This window comes from Fonsecaea multimorphosa (assembly GCF_000836435.1).
Source record: "Fonsecaea multimorphosa CBS 102226 unplaced genomic scaffold supercont1.9, whole genome shotgun sequence".
Lineage (NCBI taxonomy): Eukaryota > Fungi > Ascomycota > Eurotiomycetes > Chaetothyriales > Herpotrichiellaceae > Fonsecaea > Fonsecaea multimorphosa.
In genome coordinates, this window is record NW_015971643.1 from 1,102,827 (window position 1) to 1,121,628 (window position 18,802).

An 18,802-nucleotide genomic window follows, 5' to 3' on the forward strand; every position below is an offset into this window, starting at 1 on the left:
CACCACATGTGAGCCATCAGATGATGCTGTATCCGCCACAGGTGAACAAAATCAAAACGTCGGTACGACCCAAAAAGCATTTTCTATTCCTCCCGGAATGGTGCTGGACCATAAATCCTTGACTCCTTGTCGTACGCATATTTGCGCGTATTCAAGAATCCCTTCCAAGAGTCCTCCTTTGGCCGGCCTGGCCGCTTTCCCGTGGCTCTTCCAAACTGCCTTGTTTTTCTTTTGGGAAATAACTGTGAAGCAGGCTCATGTCTTGCTTGCCTTTTGTTTGCTGCAGATAGAAATGACAAGAGCAGGATACCACGATATGGTCTTGATTGGGGGAGCTTAAAGCACTGGAGGTGGCTCTTGGTGGTCGCAGCCAGCATCGAGGTGCGTCAGCACCAGCCGCGGTTTGTCTAGACCGCTGACCCAGTACAAATTCCGTCCGTACTCCTTGGTGACTTTTCTGCTCTCAGAGCGAGACGAGCTCTTTTGCCGCGCGAAATACTCCGGGTATTCATCATCATCCCTCTCTTGTGTTGCCCTGCGGCCGTCGGGAAACTCCAGCCTCACAATGAGGCCGTGGGACAGGAAGAGCTCCGAGTTCCAGTGCTCCAGTGTACTGTCAAGCACCCTCGCGAGAAGTGTGTTTTGAAGGACATTCTCTTGCTCGAGTGCTCGCCTGGCAAATCGCCAAGTACACACCCCCATCAGAGGCCCCAAGGGACCCCCGATGGCGGATAAGGTCGCCCCAACCAATATCCCGGAACCGAGGGCGGAGTGCCGACTTGCACGAGCGAGACGCATACAATGAACCAATTCTGTCGTGAATAAGCCCCATTCGCCCTGTGTAACGCCGGGATTTCTGAGCCTTGCGTCGAACGGAAACTCTGGCCGCAGAAGTTGCGACGTCGAGCTCGCTATGATGATATTTTCAGTCCACGACTGAGACGTAACTGCCATTACGCGTTGGAGTTTTGACTTGGGGTGGACTTCAGAAATAATTATGGGAATTGCTTAAGTTGAGGAGGGTATCAACTTATGCAAGTCTCCCTTTCACCGTAGTATATACAAAAATGGGTGGACTATCACAGCCTCGTAATTTACAATGTATTTTCCGGCGTAAATTATTCCCACAAAGGGGAATCGTAGTGCCCAATGTCTCGCTAGACCAGAAGACGAAAAAGACCTCCGGGATACAATGCTCATACCGACGCAACTTGTTACCTTGACTAGTGTTGCAGCCACGGCGGCACAATATAATAATATGTAGATCAGAACCTCAGCTCTTGGTCCAACCTTCCCATCCCTCCGAGTGCGTGCGGACGTGGGGACAGATGAGAAAGCCTCCCTCGACTCGACTCGACCTCACGGCACAGAAGGTAGGGATCTCTAGAGACGGCTTAAGTTTCCTACCTATTCTCATGTAAACTTGATTACCTACCTAGGTAGGTACGGGGTCTTAGGTACACGTTGACTCCTCCGTACGAGCTCGCTTCATGACTACCACTATTATTACCGCTACTCCATGCTGCGCTCTTGGGTACTGTGCTTTATGTAGAAGATCTTCATTAGGGCGATGGACATGGATCCTCGTCCTCCGCACTCCGAACTATGTATGGTTTAGAAACACCGCGAAGCACGCGAACGTCGCACATCTGAAACGACCAGACTTTCTTCCTGCAGCAGAGACGTGAGCTCAGAAAAGATAATTCAGAAAATATCCAGATGAATATCGTAGGTTCAATGACTGCTTTGCCCGCTTTCGAAATCGTCTTCATTTCTAGTTTATCTTGGTTTATCCATCGTTTCTAATAACGCCCTTCCTCCCACTCCAAGTGGGGAGTGGTATACAAAGTCGTTTCACATTTCCAACTGTTTTTGTGTGTGTTTGCCAGCGTCTCTTTGCTGGCGCAGGTTCTCGCCTTGTAAAGCCACAAGACAACTGCAAGCTCTTCGTACTCAAACCACATAGATCGCGGTGAAAACAAACTTGAAATATGCAAGCGCCCTTCCGCTGAAAGCTCGTCCAACCATTCGAGGCTATCATGCCACATGACCCAGCTCGGGGAGCACTTGCTTTTCCATGGTCGAATTCTGGATCAATGAGGGGGAGAAATTCCGAGAATAGTTGCCATCATCCGGATCGTAGATGCTGATACTGTCGCGACTTGCTTCGTCGCCCGACTCAGGGTCGCTATCATCCCGAAAGGGCTTCTGAATGGCCCTTGAGCTAACTCCGCCCTCCAGGTCATAGTCTTCCACCACGAGGATCGGGTTCTTCTCAGAAGGGTCGGCCGCAGCGGCCTCAATAGCTTTTGGGGCCTCGGGCACGCTATACAAATACGTAGCCAAGAACACCAAGATTGAGCCGAAGAGAAAATATATCGTGGGAACAAAGTTGAAGATGAAGATCGAGGCAATAGTTGACAAGATGATCGAGAGGGAGGTGGCGAAGCCCTTGAGGATATTGTCGGCATACTTGATGACCATTGCCACAATAAGGCCGCCAGCCGCCTGAATGCAGACTGTTGCAAAGACGATGGAATTATAACCCTGGAAAAAGCCATTCTCCCGGATCGCCTGGCCGTCCCACACCAAAGCCCCGGTGAGCGCAATGGCCAGACAGCCGATGCTCAGCTGGATATTGCGGACCCAGATGGACGAGTTTTGACCGTTCTTCAGGACCTTTTCGAAATAGACACCAGCGAAACCCGAGCAAATGCAGGCAATCGCGACAGCAATGATGCCAACCGGATAATTGCCTTGCTGGGGATTCGCCGAGGCCGTCGAGGAAGGGATCTGAACACAAGCAACTCCGGCCGTGAGGATGACTAGGGATAACCATTTTTTAGCCGACAGGCTCTGGCCGAGCATCAACACGGCAAAGCTAGCTGTCGTCAGGATCTTGCATTGATAGGTGACCTGGAACGTGGCGGCATCCAGATTGGTGGCAGCGACAAACTGAAGATTGTTCTGGAGGGTGTATAGAACGGCAGGGACCAGGAGCTTGAAGAAACCACTTTTGACACTGAAGACATCGGCCCATAGCTGCTTCAGACCATAGCTGGCTGGATTTAAGTGCGAAGGTGCGTCATCTGAGAGGGTTGGAAGACGGGAGGATCGGTAATGGTGCCGCTGCTCGCTGAGATGGACGCAGAAGCATATTAGGCATTTAAGGACTTCGGATAGCACGACCGCCGTTGAGCTCAGGTACCTCGGACCAGGCAGGATTCGAGAATATCGCATAACAAGGACGAGGGAGGAGTTTTGGACCACGAGGGTGAGGAGGGAGACGTATTTCGTAGGGATGCCATGGATGGTCGAGACACCATCTGTAGTGGGTTGTCAGTATACATGTGCGTAGTCGCAGCCTGCCAGCGAATTGACGTACCTTTGGTCGTCATTTTGGCCTTTGCAGAGAGATAGAGTGGGTATCCGAAGCTGATAGTATGTCGAAGAAATAACACAACAGAGAATTAGAGGTAGCAGGTAACGAGTGACTTTGTTGGTCGAGTGAACGAGTGACAACCGCAAGGGTGGTGAATCTTTAAGGAGTGACCATGGGTGGATGGGAGCTCAAAAGCAGGTAACGCAAGGGATGATGGATTTCATTATGGTGATCATGCGTGTAAGTGAGAGGCAGCCCTCGGAGGCACAGAGAGGTCTGTGCCTTGAGGGGTGTGGTTGGTATTAGATGATGGTCAACAAGACATGTTTCGAGAAAGAGTGGTGGTGTGGTTGTGGAACTGGAATGGTAGTAATAATGGGGTGAGAGTCAGCAATGCCCAGAGAGCTGAGAGGGTCGAGGCGAGGGCGAAGGGATGGTGGAGCTACTCTTCATCTGCAGTCAGTGGTTGCACTGGTTGGCGGGAAGCATCGGGGCGTCAAGGCGTCATTTGGAAATTGCAAGGGGGACAGGAATGGGCAATGCTCAACCCCTACGAAATTCCTCGCTAGGGAAGAATTAAGTGCTAGTGATGCGAGCGCCGAGGGGAGGGTGGCACATGGCTACGCACAGCCTTCTGTGTCTTTTTCTTTTCAGCTGTCGCCAGGTGTCAGCATGACATTCTTTTACAAAGCACCGGGCACCGGCACCACAGGTACGAGGTGCAGCTGAGTGCTACCCAAGAGCAGGATGCTACATATCTACGAGGTACTTGAAGATCGCCAGGTACGCGCCCAAGGTATTCGGTACCTAAATGGTGTGCGTAGTGGAGGCTAGTGGGCGAGTCAAAGGTACCAAGCTTCAGCCCTCCCAACGCCCGCATGATGCGGGCTAATCAGAACGGTAACGCGCAGCGGACGTGGTTGACCGTGTTACCGCGTCCTTCCCCCAAATGGGGACTGTGTCGCTCGCATCGGGGCCCTTTTAGTGCCCAGGTGGGTGCTACGGGTGCCGCCACTGCCCCCAGCCACAGAACCGGCATGCCTACCTAGGCACCTAGCTACCTAGGCACCAGCAGATTTTGAGAATTAGAGCTAGCCCAATTCCATTCAAGGCGCGTCTTTAATTGGAAGATTGCCACCAGCTGCCAGCTGCCCGTCACCCCCCATCTGTCTCTTTTGCCAACATTCCTGTAGGTGGTGAGTCTGTGACGGACCATGGTGGACCAAAAGCGTGCGCCATTATCGATTTCACGCGAATGGCGTATCTTGGGCTATCGATAGCTAAAAGATATCCCCCGACACTTGCGGAAACACCAGTCTCGTCTCAGACACGTCTCCCGCGTGTTTCGGTCTCTGGATCCGGTCAAGGATCGGGTCAAGGACATTCTGGTTTAGTGCCGCTCCCCACAGGTACCTCGTAGACTGCACTCAAGTCGCGTAGCTGAAATGGAATGAGGCCAGCTGGTACGGTTGCTCAACAGGCTTGCCGGTGAAAAATGCCAACAGCCATTCCTTCAGCGACAACTGCACCTTGTACGAACAATGCTTCATCACCCACGCGAAACTCGCTGCCCGCCATATCCGCCGGCTGTGGGCTTCGCTGTGGTCGTTGACTTGAATCTGCCACATGGCGTTATTGCAGCTTTGCCCCGCGAGCCGAAGGTCCTCGATGCTCTGATGCAAGGTGTCCATGTATGTCTGCAACGACCGGAAGTCGCTGGCTAGGTCCATGGTGATCATGGCGAGCGTCAGGAGGCAAGTGAGTTGGAATATGAGCTCGAGGCGGCGGGGTTGAGTGAGTTCAGCGTCTGGCGGAGGCTGCCTGGATACGAGCCCAAGCAGCGTCGACCCCTCCTGGAGGTCGAAAGAGTGTATCCGTCTTTCACCAGCCTCTGCGTCATCTTCTCGAGGGGTCGGCGCGGTCAGGGCACTGATGGTCGACAGCGACTGCCAGAACTCCCACAGCTTCTCCAGGAACGCGTTCAGGCTGCGCACCAGCCGCTTGAGATCCGAATTGTCCCAGATGTAGCTTTCCGGGCTTGTCCCGTAGATGCATTCGAAGAAACACATGACCCGCGACAAGAGCACCGAGTTGACCGCCAGAGGACCACCGGTGGTCTTCAGGATCTTTCTAACCGCCTGGTAATGCATCCCCGCCGCTTCCTGGGACCCGGATCGCCGATCAAATGTCCCCAGGCTGATGATGGACGCAAGGAGGTCATCCTTGCGATTCGGGTTGGACCTTGTGCTTAACTGACGGACCATCTTCAGGGCCTCGCCCTTGTGCCGCATCACGGCCAGCTCGAGCGACCTCTTCTCCGTGTCGGTGGCGTATTTGTTCAGCCCTATCCGGTACAGAGCTGATCGCGCCATGATGACCTGAAAACAGGCCGGGGTAGTCAGGGCGATGGAGAAGTTGCTGGCAACCGGGTGAGGGCGAAGCCGTGGACTGAACCCGTACGTGGCTTTGGGGTAATAGAGCAGGTAGAAGCTGATGAGGTGCTCCTGGAAGCGGTCCAGATTCACCGGCAAGGCAGCGAAGGGGTCCAGGCGGTCTGAAAACGGTCGGACGCTGTGGCGCACGATGGCCAGCAGCTTCTCCTCGCGCGTCAGGTCCTTGAAGTTTTTGGGTTGAGGTTCTTTCTCCTCCTTGTTTGGTCCATCTCGGGGCTTATCCGGCGGCGGGACGGTGGGCTTGGGTTCAATAGGCACCAGTTCCCTCTTAATGACAGATTTGCGAGTGGAAGACGCCATTGGGGCGCAACACCATTTTGCTGGAGAGAGAGATGTCGATTCCAGTCTGTCCGAAGCAGCTAGGAGCCGAGAAGTGAGGCGAGCCAGAGATCCGGAGTCGCGGTAAACGGCCCTGCAAGCTGTGCCCGAAATGGTACAAGTTTGGTTCGTTTATTGACAAGCGAAATCAGCTGAGGGTGAGATACGCGTAGCTCTCTGGAAGAGACAGGCACATGCGGCATTTCATCCGCTGGGTAATTCGGTGCGACCTCCATGGTTTCACGGCCGATGCGGCCATTCGAGAACGTCTTCACTTATCCGGTATACAAAAGTCGCACAAACAAGAAGAGAATTTCTCTGTGCCGCCCCTGCAGCAGCGACGTCATGGCACAGAATAAGGAGCGAAGGGAAGTGCCGTTTCCGGACAGCTAAATATAGCGCTATCGAAAGCATCCTACTACCCAGGTAGGTATATACATATATATACATCCCCGCCATTCAGGAGGTGTCCAGCCTTTCGAGACCGTCTCTCAGTTCGCGAGAATGCGGCACGAAACACAGCCTCAGACAACTCGGACACGTCATCGAACTAGACGAGGCCAAAGCCATTGTTTTTGGAGACTGGTATATTCTACGAACATCTATTCTATCTCTCTACCTCGCCCATATCCGGAACACAAAAGTATCTCCCGTCCCAACACCTTTGCCTATGGAAGAGAACAGCACTGATGGTGAGGAGGCAGATGTGCCACGCGGAACAGGACGCTGCCTACATGGCTTGCTCCATCACAGCCTCGCCCTCTCCGGCTCGTCCCTTACCCTCAGGCCTCGGTCCTTGCCTTCCTTGTCCTTGACCTTCAGGATGCGACGCAGCAACTTGCCCGTGGGACTCTTGGGCACCTGGGTCGTGAACTCGATCTCGACGATCCACTTGTAGCGCACCTTGCGCTCCTTGACGAACTGCAGCAGCCGCCTGCCGACGTCGTCGCTCTCGCGCACGCCGTTCTTCAGCACGACGTAGGCTTTGGGTCTCTCGCCCGAATACTCGTCGGGGATGCCCAGCACGGCGCAGTCCTCGACCTCGGGGTGTCCGAGGAGCAGGTCCTCCAACTCGGCCGGCGGCACCTGGAGGCCCTTGACCTTGATCATCTCCTTGATGCGGTCTTCGATGTGGACCAGTCCCTCGGCGTCAAAATGGCCCACGTCGCCGGTGTGGAAGTAGCCCTCCTGGTCGAACGTCTCGGCCGAAGCCGCCGGGTTGTCCAGGTAACCCATGGCGATCTGGGGTCCTCTCGCGAGAATCTCCCCCGTCTCACCCGGCCCCAGTTCCTTGCCTGTCGTCAGATCAATCACTTTCGCTTCAGTATTGGCGACCAACATCCCCCCCGTGGTCGCATACTTGTAGTCGTAATGCGAAGGTGGGTGTGCCGAAATGCACGCTGTCGACTCTGTAGCCCCGTAACCCTGTCGGAATCCCGTCCAGGGGAACTTTTTCTGCAGCAAGGCTATGATCTCCGGCGAGATGGGTGCCGAGCCGGACGACCATCTGTCGACGTGGCGGAGATCGTAGTTGTCGACGATCTTGTCGCGCACGAGGCGGATGATGATGGGCGGGACAAGGATGAGTTCTTGGATCTTGAACTCGCAGATGGCGCGGAGCATGGACTCCATGGTAAAGGCCGGGAGCATGACGCTGTCTCCGTTCATGAAAATTGGGTACGTGCAGAATCTCACCAGGCCGGTAACTGAACTCATCCAGAGCCGCCGGTTAGTTCTTAACACATTTAACTTCCCTGTAATGGAGGGTCAACACGTACTGTGGAACAGCGGCATCACGGCCAGGATCTTGTACCGCCCGGGCGCCTGGATCTGTCTGAGCTGGTGGCACTGTGCGATAATATTGTGGTGCGAGAGCATAACCTGTTCGCCGCCTCTCTGGTCAGCCATTGATCCCGAGCAGATCTACACCCGACCAGATGGTGTTGCTACTGACAGCCTTTGGCAACCCCGTCGTCCCACTGCTGAAATTCAAATACCCACAGACGTCCTTGTTCGTCTTGCCGTGTGGGACTCGGTATGGCGGATCGGGGGTATATCTCTCGCCGCGCTTCATGAGATCCTGGATGCTGACGCAGCCGTCCGCCTGACCTTCCAGCAGGAAAACATGGTGGCGCGGGATGCCAGCATTGCGAGCCGCAGCCAAGGCCACATCCAACGACGTCGGCAGCGTTATAAGGAACCGAGACTTTGCGATCTTCAGGGCGTAGGTCATTTCCTCGGCCGTGTAGGCAGGAGACGCGCCGTTAACCCTTCCACCTACATCGTCGTCAAAAATAAAAAAGTCAGCCCATCCGGACCCTTGGGCCGTCTCCCCCACGATCCATTCTGGATCTCAAAACGGGAAGATGGGTCAAATATCCCAGTCCGAGGAATGCATGACCAACAACGTACCTGCTCGGATGACAGCCCACATGGCCACCGGGTACCAGATGGTATTGGTGCTGAACAGCGAAATGGTCTCGCCGGGCTGGAATGCATAGTCCTTAACCAGCGCGGTGCTCAGTTGCGTGGCCGCGGTCTTGACAGCCGCCCAATCCAGGCGTTCCTTGGTAACTGCATTGACATACCCTGCCAGCGGCTCTCGGGGCGTCTTGTACAGCGGGGAGAACTCCTTGGTCTCAAACACCCATTCCCACGTTGTGATGTCTTCCGGGACTGTGCCAATGTCACTGCAATTCAGCATATGATCGCAACCCCGGTAGCCGGGCTACATAGGGAAAGGCAGGTGGGTGCTGTTTCGAGTGAAGAGAAGTGTAGATGTAGGGGCAGGGTGGCAGGTGACTTTAACTTACTCTCTACCCGCGGATGAGGAGACTTAAACAGCACCATGGTTCATACACACCAGCGACTCGCAATGCCAACTCCCATACACCATGGAACAAGAACATAGGAGCGTAAATCAGAGAAGATCCAAGAGAGCAAAAAGAGATGTGCGACCGGCTATCTCGGCCATGATTGCCGGGTCAATGGGCACCGCTGGCACAATGTGAGGTTGTTGGATGCGGAGAACGAATGTGCAAATAACTTCTCAGACCTCGGCAAAGCAGCGGTTCAACTGCCAGCCGATTCTGCCTACATACTCGATAGGTATCCATCATGCTGTCGGTCAAGTTGCATCCTAGAGTCCAGCTGGACGATGGACTTGCTCTTTCACGCCCCAACGACTGTTGACTGGCCCGTGCTGTCAAAGCTCCCATTTATACCGACACCGGAGTCGATCATCCTTCCCTCGGCAAAGCGGCCCATATCCATCTGCTTGGCCCTTTTCACAAACAAACGGAAATCAACTTTCGGTCCGTCATGCCAATTGCCTGCCTCGTCACGTTCTCGGGCAGCAGGCATGTTTTCGCCACTGACGATGCACAGCACTGTCATCCCACGTCTGTACTTCAAACCGCTCAGCAATTTGGGGGTGATGAGGAAGTATTGACTACCACCGTCGTCCGCGGCAATGTCGACCATCCTGCCGTGCACCATGCGTTCATTTCGTGGGTCCATGCCCTGATTGATCTCGTCGACCACCCGGAATGGCGCCCGACTTAGACTCTGAAGAGCCATCAGGTAGAAGATGGTGCTGACGGCTCTCTCACCGCCGGACTGTCGGTGACTGTCGAGAAGACTCAGGGGCTCTTGCTCGCGGAACTTGACGCTGATGTGGATGGCCCAGTTGGCGAAGTCGAGGCCATTCTCCGTCCCACCGTCCTCCTCGGTGCAGTCCGCGGGATTATCAGATGATGCCTTGTGGACGGCAACCTGCCCAGCACACCCAATTCGCGCAAACGAGTCGGAGAAGGCGTCGTTGATCTTGGCCACAATGTCCTCCAGTCGGGGTTCCCATTTGCCCCGAATCTCTCCAATCGCGTGTCTGAACTCCTCCCGACGCTGGGTGGCCGCTCGGACTTTGTTCCTCAACCTTTCAATTGTCTTGGCTCGTTCCTCGAATTCTGCGATGATGCCAGCATTGCCTCCCTCAGTCAACTCCAGCTTAGCCTTCTCGGCGTCGATCTCGGCCTCCAGATTCTCTTCCGTTTTGACCGTTTGGACGATATGATCCATGAGGTCGACCAGGCTGCTATCGCCTTCCTCTGCAATTTTTTCACTTTCTGCCCTCAGTTGTAGAGCGACCGTGCGAAGATTCTTGGCTCGATCACGCTCCTCGGTGAAGATTTCGTTCGCGGTATTCCGCTCGGCCTCTCTCTCACCTATGCTCCGGAGTATGTGATCATTGTGCGCTTTGAGCACCTCGAAATCCGATTTGGCCTCCAGGTAGAAGATCTCTGCTTCGAGCATGCGAGCAGTCTTCGACTTGACATCCCTCGTGGCAGGTATCAAGTCGAGGACGGCCTCAGTTTTGTCCAGGAGAGCGGCATCATACCGGTCATTGAGCTCATTCAACCGAGTCCTGACTCCGCCCAGCGCTTGACTCAAAGTCCGGATTTTATCTTCGTGACTTTGGATCTTGGGGTCTAGAGCATTCCATTCGGAGAGGGCCTGTTGTTTGGCAGCCTTTTCTTCCTGCTTGGCCTCAATCTCTTTCTGAACGAGCATTCGATTCTCCTCGACTTGCCCCAGCTCCTTGTCAATGTTCTTGGATTCAGACTTGAACATTGCGTGCTCGTCTTTCACTTCACTCATCTGTCGTTGCAAAGCAGCTTTTCTTCCCATATCCACCGGCTGTTCTGTCCACATCCTGGCTTGACGCATATCCTGGACTCTGGCAGACGTACCCGCTGCACCGTACTCCGCACGTCGTATGAAGTGGTAGGTCTTTCTCCCTGCAGCGTAACTTTGTATGTGTGTTTTCGCCACCTCATCATGCTGTTGTTGACTAAGCTCTCTGGAGCTGATCGCACACCTGTGAAGGGCTCGTTCATGGCAGAGTTGAGCCAGGACGGTCGGCGGGCCCTGCAAATGATCTAATGCCCAGCTGCTCAACCCGAATCGCTCCATTTGTTCGTCCGTCAAAGGTGGACGGAATTGCTCCAGGCTGTCGGTGGAGCACTCACGGAGGCTGACGTCGTGGAGCTTGAGGCCCTGGAATAACTGGCGTTGGAGGAGGGCGAAATCAGCTTTGTTCTGGACCGTGATGAACTTGAAGTCGCTGGTTTGCAGGAAAGACTCGACCACATCGGCCATGCGTGGGTCTTTGAGCGAGCATTCCACAATCGGCGGTCCGTACACATGGGCGGTAAATTCATTGCGGTGATCTTGAATCCACTTCCAAGCTTTCAAGGTGTCGCGAGATAGGTTCTCCAGTTTACCTTCTTGTTGACCGACTTGCGTCTCGAGTCCTGCGAGTTGTCCTTTGAGTACCTGGAACTGTCTGACTGATCTGTCGCCACGGTCTGCCAATTCTGTCCTACGTGACTCCAGCTCACTTTTTTGATCGTCCAATGCTCGCAGACGGGTCCGGAGCTCCTGAATTTCGCCATTCATAGCCCGAGAGTCGAAGGCTTCAGGAACCTCTGCTTTCTTTCGCTTGAGCTCTTGTAGCTTCATCTGTTCCCGCTGTAGTTTTGCCCTGTTTTCGGGGACGCCCTTCTTCTCTGCCTGGATCTCGTTGTTCAGGTCGTTTATGGCGCCTTGTCTCTCCTCGACCACTCTCGATTTGCGTTCGCAATCTTTGACGCTTGCGGCTAGCTCCTTCTCGCAGGCTGCTTTGAATGCCCGCGCCTTGACTTCGTAATCTTTTTTGGCGTCAAGACTTCGGAGGACGGGAGCTGCTGCGGTCCTGAGGCGTTTGATCTCTTCTGACAAGTCCGCCATCCTCTGTTTCGCGACCAGAAAATTTTCCTTGGCTTTGTGGTAATGAACCAGCGGCCGAAACTTCTCCAAGCCCACAAGTCTCTTTTTGACCGTGGCCCTCTCCCTCATCCGCTCCACCTCTGCGTGTTGCATTGCTTGTCTGTTCTCCAGATTTGTGAGTTGCTCTCGCGCATCCCGATCATCCGTCATGACGTCGGTCTGGTGGTTGCGAAGCTTCTTCAAATCCTCGTGCCATTTGATCATTTCTGATCCGGCCACGGCTCGTTGCGTGCTGGTGAGAAGTTCAATGGGACTCATTTGGGCAAACTCTACGACTTTGTCCTGGGGGAGAAATTGGCACAGATTGTCGATCTGGATGTTGAGTGAGCCCGCCAACAACTTGATAGCGGGACCTGAAGATGCACCCCCATTCAAGAAGAATTTAGATTTGTTGCCTTCTCTTTCTATCACTCGTTTGATGACAATATTTCTGTTAAGCTTGAGCGGTCGCTGCAGCTCAATCTCGATCGTGGCCTCGCTGGATCCATGCTTGACGAATTCTGCAGGTTCTTTTGCACGTCCGAGAAACTAGAATGCATGAGTGAACCGGTCAGACACAGTACTCGGTGCTCAACTCACGCTAGGTGGCCACCCGAGCCCAAGGCAAATGGCGCAGACGAGCGTACTTTTTCCAGTGCCATTCGGCCCGATGACCATGTTCAGATTTGGCCCGGGAAAGAACTCAGCAGACGTGTAGGTGACAAAATTTGTAAGTTTGACACGGACAATGGCACCAGGCTGGTGGCCTGTCTTGGGGTCGTCATCGTCGTCGCTGCTGCAATCACTCACCCGCATCACCTGCGGTTTGCGCGAATTGCGGGGGGCAGAGACTTGCTCTGCAGGCGACTCGTTCTCATCCTCGACGGTGTTCACACGTCTTCGGATGCGTTTGCGATCATGAGGGGCGGCGGAGGAAGGGGTGTTCGGCCGTAGTTCTTCGTCGTCAGACTCAGGAGGCCTTGAACGTCGTGGAGCCATCGGGGGTGTTGTTTCGACTTCGACTCAGGATGTTGGGCGTGCATGAGGAGACCGCAGAACGTTGCGAAGGCTCCCTGCACCAGTCTCTTTACAGACGCGACTGCGCGCGGGTGTGACGCGATCCATGTGACTGGCAGCCTGGAAGGTTGCCAAGAAATGTACGAGGTATGAACTCACCGTATTACTAGTACTAGTAGCACTAGCTTCTCGACCGAAGGCAGTCGATTACTAGGCGTTAGCAACCCTTACGATTTGAATCATCCAGCGGGTGCCAGCAGTGCAGTATCAAGACTTTCGCAACTTTGAATTCAAGGAATGTCTCACATTATACAGAGTACATCTTCAGCTTGACGAGATACAGGCCAGACTCCGACCGCCTTATCCACGAGTCATCTTGCCAGTCCAGATACTCAAGCAGGATTCGTGTCTTCTTACCGTGCAAAACTCCTGTTATCTGGCCGACATGTATTTATCGCATACAAACAAAGGCCTTCCACCTTTTCCATATACACAGCCACCCCACTCCTTTTACCGATGTAACTAGACACGTTGATAGCTGCCCGCAACATTCTTTCTCGCACGGTAACTCCCCCCAACCCATAACACCAACTGACCTCGACTACCAGAATCATCAGTAAAAGTTACCGCGAGGAACCTAATGACCCAAGTTAGAAAGAAGCACACCATCACTGGAAAGGTCTTCTCCTACCGCAAGGAATATAGCAGTCGTAATCGCTCCGATCACAAACGCAGTGATGAGAGCCTGGACGAAGATGGTATCTTGGATCTGCCGCAGCGCAGGCTCCTGGATCCAGACTTCGCGATCGAAGATCTTGCGTATGAGGTTGCGCTTTTCATATTTGGCCACCCAAGGCTCGTCTTCATAGCTGTTGGATGAGCCCAAGCTGTCGAATGAAGTTTTCTTTTCAGAGGAAGCTTCGTCTTCGTCGCCGAAAAGTTCCCATGGTCGAAGATGTCGATGATGCATGCCATGCAGAACCTGTTACGTTAGATTCGTGCCTCGAAAGTGAGAGGTGTTCAGCATGACTTACCACGCACATGCCCTTCCAGGCGGCAAAGAGGGTTGCAATGCCGATAAAGAGACCGAGGAAGGCCAAAGCCCTCCAGCCTCGATTGGCTGAACTGAGTGTGATGACAATCCCGTAGACGATGCCCCCAACGATTCCAGCTACGCCCAGGAACCGTGCAAAGGCTTGTCTCGGCTTGTTGCCATTGCAAATCGTCCAGCGGATGAAGTTGGGATGGGCTTGATGACGAAGAGTCCACTCGACCGTGGCAATAACATCGCGAAACGCTGAAGGGTGAGTGGTGGCGGATAGCGCCTTCAGCAAGCCGGCTTTCTCCTTGGCCGACAGGTTGAGCAATCTCGACCCACCATCAGCTATGTAGATGGCGATGATACGTGAGATTTCCTCACGGAAAGGTTGGATGGTGACTGGGTTGCGATCAGCACAAAGAAGCAAACGAGGAATACAGACAACGTACATGGCTGAAGGGTTCCCGCCTCTTCGAATGCCGCCTCAGCTCGCTTTCCGTGCTCGGTCGATCCAGTTCTAAGGGTCGTGGCATCCTCACTGTAGCCGACAGTCGACGGAACGAGGCTGCCCGCGTCTGTAGCGGAGGCTGAGGGCGTCCTAGGAGGGGTATTGAACGGATTTGGAGGAGCTTCTAGCGCAGATGGTTTGGCATGGGGATCAAAATCGGTGCCTTTCAACACTGCAGCAGCAGCAGTTGCCACTTTTCTCGGGAGCTTGTCCTTTTCAGCATGAGCCTTCTCCGCCAATGCCTGATCTGCAGTCCATTCGGGAGCAAGCTTCTTCTCGCTGTCGGGTAGCTCGTCGAAGCGCTTGCAATAGTCATGATACCACAGATAGAACTGGAGGTTCTCGGCGTCATACTCAATGTAACGCAGGAAGTCCATGAATTCACGCGTGGTCACAGGCTGCAGCAAGGACGAATCAGCTAAAGAACTATGCTACCACCCTCTGTTGGATCCGAGGTCGCGACTTACAGGACATGTACCGCCGCTGATGATTCGATCGAAGGAGAGGGCGTCTGGAATACCATAGGGGCAGCTGGAGCCGGAATTGATGGACTCGACTCGGCCATCCGACTCAGACTCCAGGGAATCGCGGGAGGACGTCACATAAGCCGGACGGCGGTATGAGAGTGAGAGAACCATCTTGGTTGAGATCAGTGGTGTGTTCTGACACGCGACGATGCACAAGTCTTCAAGGATGGAGACCCAGGTGATATCTGAGGAGGTGGCACAGGATATACCGTGACTGAGGGTCAATCACACGTGGGAGAATAGGAGGTAACGGTTGCCCCAGGTATGCTTTGCAAACTTCTGGCAGAGGCGTCCGAGGGCTTTCAAGAGGGAGTCAACGGGCTTTTGTGGGGGTTATTGAAATTGACAATGAGGGAAAGTGGACAGAGGGAGAGCCAGAGGCAGAGCAGTTGCTTTGGATCAACTGGACAGTGCGCAGTCTGAAGGAAATGGCCTCAAGCGAAGTCGACGTCGTGCTCTGCAAAGACAGAAGAAAGTCTCTGGTCGTTCCTGCCACAACAGACAGAGTGGACTGAGACCCGCGGGCACGAGGCAGGTTTATGTTCTACGTGTCATACCTGCCAACAGAAGCTGCATTTGGAAAGCCCAGAGTGGCTGACCAGGTACCAACAAGGTACTGGCGAATGAGCATCCGGGAGACAGGGTGCCATGGCGGACAAAGACATGCTGTACAGCTTCGTGTCCCAGGAAAGTCGACCCAGAGCGTGGTGACCGTGGTCATGGTCAGGGATGTTTTGGAAATAGCGGCGGTAGCAGCAGCAGCAAGGGAGCCTTTTTTTTCTTCCGAAGTGGGCTGCATGAGAAGGTTGGTGCGGGTGCCCGTTGAGCAAGGGGAAGGAAAGCAAAGGTGCAAGGGGCTTTTGCCCTGTCGTGTGTTTGTTCTGAGTCTCTGGTTCTCTGGCTCTCTGGCTCTCTAATGGATGGAAAAGATCCCAATGCGGCGTACGGGAATGGGCTGGCAAAGTTCGGATCGGCGAAGGCGAGGGGAATCAAAGTCCATGACTCCATGTGTGAGCCTCTCCAGTGACTCCACCGCCAGCTTAGAGACAATCAGGCAATGATCGGCTCGATTGCAATCGGCATCGAGGCTCCGCTCGCTAAGCTAGTGCAGCTAGTCGACGCCACCAAAAGCACGACAGCCAATCATGTCATATTGTCTTCACGTCAAGTGGCGTCTTGACCGACTCCACTGCGTCATAACCTTCTGTCTTGCTCTCTTTCACTACCTCGTACTTTTCACTTCTCTCTCAATGTCGCTCTCAATCGCATGCTAGTAGTCAAGGCTTGTCAAAACCCCCTCTGAACGCAAGCAGGGGTCGGAGGTCCGTGGCCATTCCCCAAAGCCTCAACTGCGTGTGCCAACGCCGATCGCCACCATGTGTCACTCAACTGGTGGCTCCAGAGCTCCTCGGACTCCTACATCGTCCCTGGGAGAAGTGCCAATTGTGACCTGTCAGTGCCTGTCAACGGGGCAAGAGGTGGGTGTTGTCCTCTCTGGGCTGAGAGGGCGAGAAAGCTTGGGCCAGCTCTTCCCCTGCCGCCCGTGGTTACCACCTGCAGGTATTCAGTGGCCGAGCTCATTGACAGTGGACACCCTACAACCCTGGTCGAGGTGTCGGATTCCAATCCAGTGAATCCACATGTCGACAGGCACCGTGTCGATTTCCCCACAGACCCCAAGCCACTTGTTGCACTTGCATTCTGTGGGCAGCCAATGCGCTAGCAGTGACTTCTCGTATCCGATTCCCCTGGGCTGGCTGAGCGAATGGTTGCAATGTTCCATTTCCAGGTTGAACTCAAATACTGGCAGGAACAGGCAGACTGAATTATGGGCTGTTGATTTTCTCCGTCACACGGTCGCCTGGCAGATGCAAACGCCGGTAGCCCGAATTGGATACCGACATACGTGCGTGGCCATTTCCAGCCCATGGTGGGTTTTGGTAAAGTGGGACCGAGATAGGCGAGTGGGCCAAACCTTTCTCTTCCTTCCGACCAAAACAGCGATGCCCTATCATCGGACCGGTCTTTTGTTGGTTGCCACCTTTGCCCTACGCATCGATTACAGCTTATTTCGAAGTCCCTGGGCCACCTGGGCTGTCTAGAAACAACCTGGAATCTTGTATCCGTTCAATATTATTCAGGCCGTTGCTCAACGTTTTCTCGACCAACTTCCATCAATGCCCCTCGATCATCCATCTTGCCCCCCACGTCTTCAGCTTGCCCAGAATTTCCTTTGTGTAACATGTCAAAACTGCAGGTGGCTGGCACCTCGAAATGCCCTTTCCGGCATAGCTGATATGCAAAGGTCGCACTTGTCACACTGTTCTTTAACCAAATAGCGTCGGCTCATGCCTACCGGGTTGCCCATTAAAATGCCGGGTAGCTAACTCATCCGAACAAAACTTGCACCTCGATATCGGATTGCCAGTCTGCAGCCCCAAGTCATCGATTTCAGGCGAAACGCATCTTCTTTTCTGTGCGCATAGCTTAGAAATGTCCTTATCGACTTCAGATTGCGGTCTGGAGCTGAAGGCCACTCATAAGTTTCGAAGAACAGGCAGCCTCTTGGCCTCTCATTACTCCATTCAAGCTCGTCTATCAATCCTTCTCGTACATCGGGTGTCATTTTGACATGGCGAGTTGGCCTCGACCCGCTCGCCGAGGTGCAGGCAGTCCTTCCGGTTCGCTCAACTCCTTTTGGTAGGTTATCATACTAGCCCATGTCTTCCGTTCAAGGGTGAAGGCGACAACCGCCTTGAATGATTTAGTCAGGCACTGCTCTGAGAAACTTTTGAAGGGGGAGCCATGTTCTTGATTTCCCATGTGGACCAGTTGCTAATCGGCGGGGACTCTGGGTGTCCATCGGCGTTGGGCGATTGCGACTCTCGTCGAGTTGCCACTACGGCCAGGGCACCAAAGGCCAGTGATCAATCTAACTCTCGCTAAAGCTTTGCCGTTTCCGATTTTGCACTCCACTGAACCCCGGACGCACCAACTGCCTACCGTAGGCAGAATCGGATTGCACACCCACCCCCACCCAACACCTTTCCAACTTTGAACTCAGGGGGTTTTCGTAGGTAGGTAGGCAAGAGAGATGGCTCAAATCTCAGCCCCCAGCAAACTTAGCGGCGAACACAGTTTGCTCCAGGTTCACTCCCTTTGGGCAGGTCCTTCTTTGAACTTTTCCTTTTGCCTTCTCCAGCTAGTGTGGTTTTGGGGCCAGATCTCTGTCACAATGCGCTCCACTCTGCGAATCCATATCGATGCTGGCTGATTCACCCTGAGAAGGGAGCAGATTTGGCCCCAAAGCTGGTTTGACGGCTTGAATATCATCCCGAAATGCTCGTCTTCGCTGTTCGCGTGCGCATTAGGTGGCGACACCGTACAACCGTGGGGCAGGGGTCCTAACGCTGGAGCCACGAGTTGGTAACAGCTTCCCTCCCACGCGGAGCATCTCTGATCCAACCCACGTGTCTGTTCTGGTATCTCGCAGCGGTGGTCTACCCCTTGCAGACAGATGTGTTTCTGAAACCAAACTCTCTTTTACCTTTCGAACCCTTCTGGTATGCGAGGGATACGGCCTTGAGGATCGAGTCTAAGGGGGTTACACCCAACTTCTCAAGCCGAGAACGAAAAGAGAAAAAGCTTCGTATGCTCATATGCGTGCGAAACACTGGCCGGTGTCTCCAAGGCAGGCCTTCCGACATTGAGGCATGGTGTTCTTGGAGACAGATTTGACGCTGCACCATTTCT

The 18,802-nt window shown here is 54.0% G+C and overlaps 6 protein-coding genes across 6 annotated transcripts; all 6 read right to left on the reverse strand.

Moving 5' to 3' along the window:
- Positions 1–336: 336 nt before the first annotated feature.
- Z520_05562 (uncharacterized protein) lies at positions 337–954 on the reverse strand (the record flags this gene model as incomplete). Its single annotated transcript, XM_016776065.1, has 1 exon — positions 337–954. One exon carries the CDS (start codon positions 952–954, stop codon positions 337–339), a length of 618 nt encoding a protein of 205 aa, XP_016633224.1.
- A 1,083-nt stretch (positions 955–2,037) lies between these two features.
- Positions 2,038–3,398, reverse strand: Z520_05563 (uncharacterized protein; the record flags this gene model as incomplete). Its single annotated transcript, XM_016776066.1, has 2 exons — positions 2,038–3,326; positions 3,386–3,398. The coding sequence occupies 2 exons, from the start codon at positions 3,396–3,398 to the stop codon at positions 2,038–2,040; spliced, it is 1,302 nt and encodes a 433-aa protein (XP_016633225.1).
- A 1,411-nt stretch (positions 3,399–4,809) lies between these two features.
- Z520_05564 (uncharacterized protein) lies at positions 4,810–6,135 on the reverse strand (the record flags this gene model as incomplete). The annotated part of the gene is made up of 1 exon (XM_016776067.1): positions 4,810–6,135. The coding sequence occupies one exon, from the start codon at positions 6,133–6,135 to the stop codon at positions 4,810–4,812; it is 1,326 nt and encodes a 441-aa protein (XP_016633226.1).
- A 765-nt stretch (positions 6,136–6,900) lies between these two features.
- Z520_05565 (uncharacterized protein) lies at positions 6,901–8,857 on the reverse strand (the record flags this gene model as incomplete). The annotated part of the gene is made up of 4 exons (XM_016776068.1): positions 6,901–7,859; positions 7,932–8,034; positions 8,108–8,430; positions 8,566–8,857. 4 exons carry the CDS (start codon positions 8,855–8,857, stop codon positions 6,901–6,903), a joined length of 1,677 nt encoding a protein of 558 aa, XP_016633227.1.
- A 467-nt stretch (positions 8,858–9,324) lies between these two features.
- Z520_05566 (uncharacterized protein) lies at positions 9,325–12,957 on the reverse strand (the record flags this gene model as incomplete). Its single annotated transcript, XM_016776069.1, has 2 exons — positions 9,325–12,507; positions 12,559–12,957. 2 exons carry the CDS (start codon positions 12,955–12,957, stop codon positions 9,325–9,327), a joined length of 3,582 nt encoding a protein of 1,193 aa, XP_016633228.1.
- Positions 12,958–13,588: 631 nt separating this feature from the next.
- Z520_05567 (uncharacterized protein) lies at positions 13,589–15,160 on the reverse strand (the record flags this gene model as incomplete). The annotated part of the gene is made up of 5 exons (XM_016776070.1): positions 13,589–13,612; positions 13,667–13,957; positions 14,010–14,413; positions 14,464–14,920; positions 14,990–15,160. The coding sequence occupies 5 exons, from the start codon at positions 15,158–15,160 to the stop codon at positions 13,589–13,591; spliced, it is 1,347 nt and encodes a 448-aa protein (XP_016633229.1).
- Between the last annotated feature and the right edge of the window lie 3,642 nt (positions 15,161–18,802).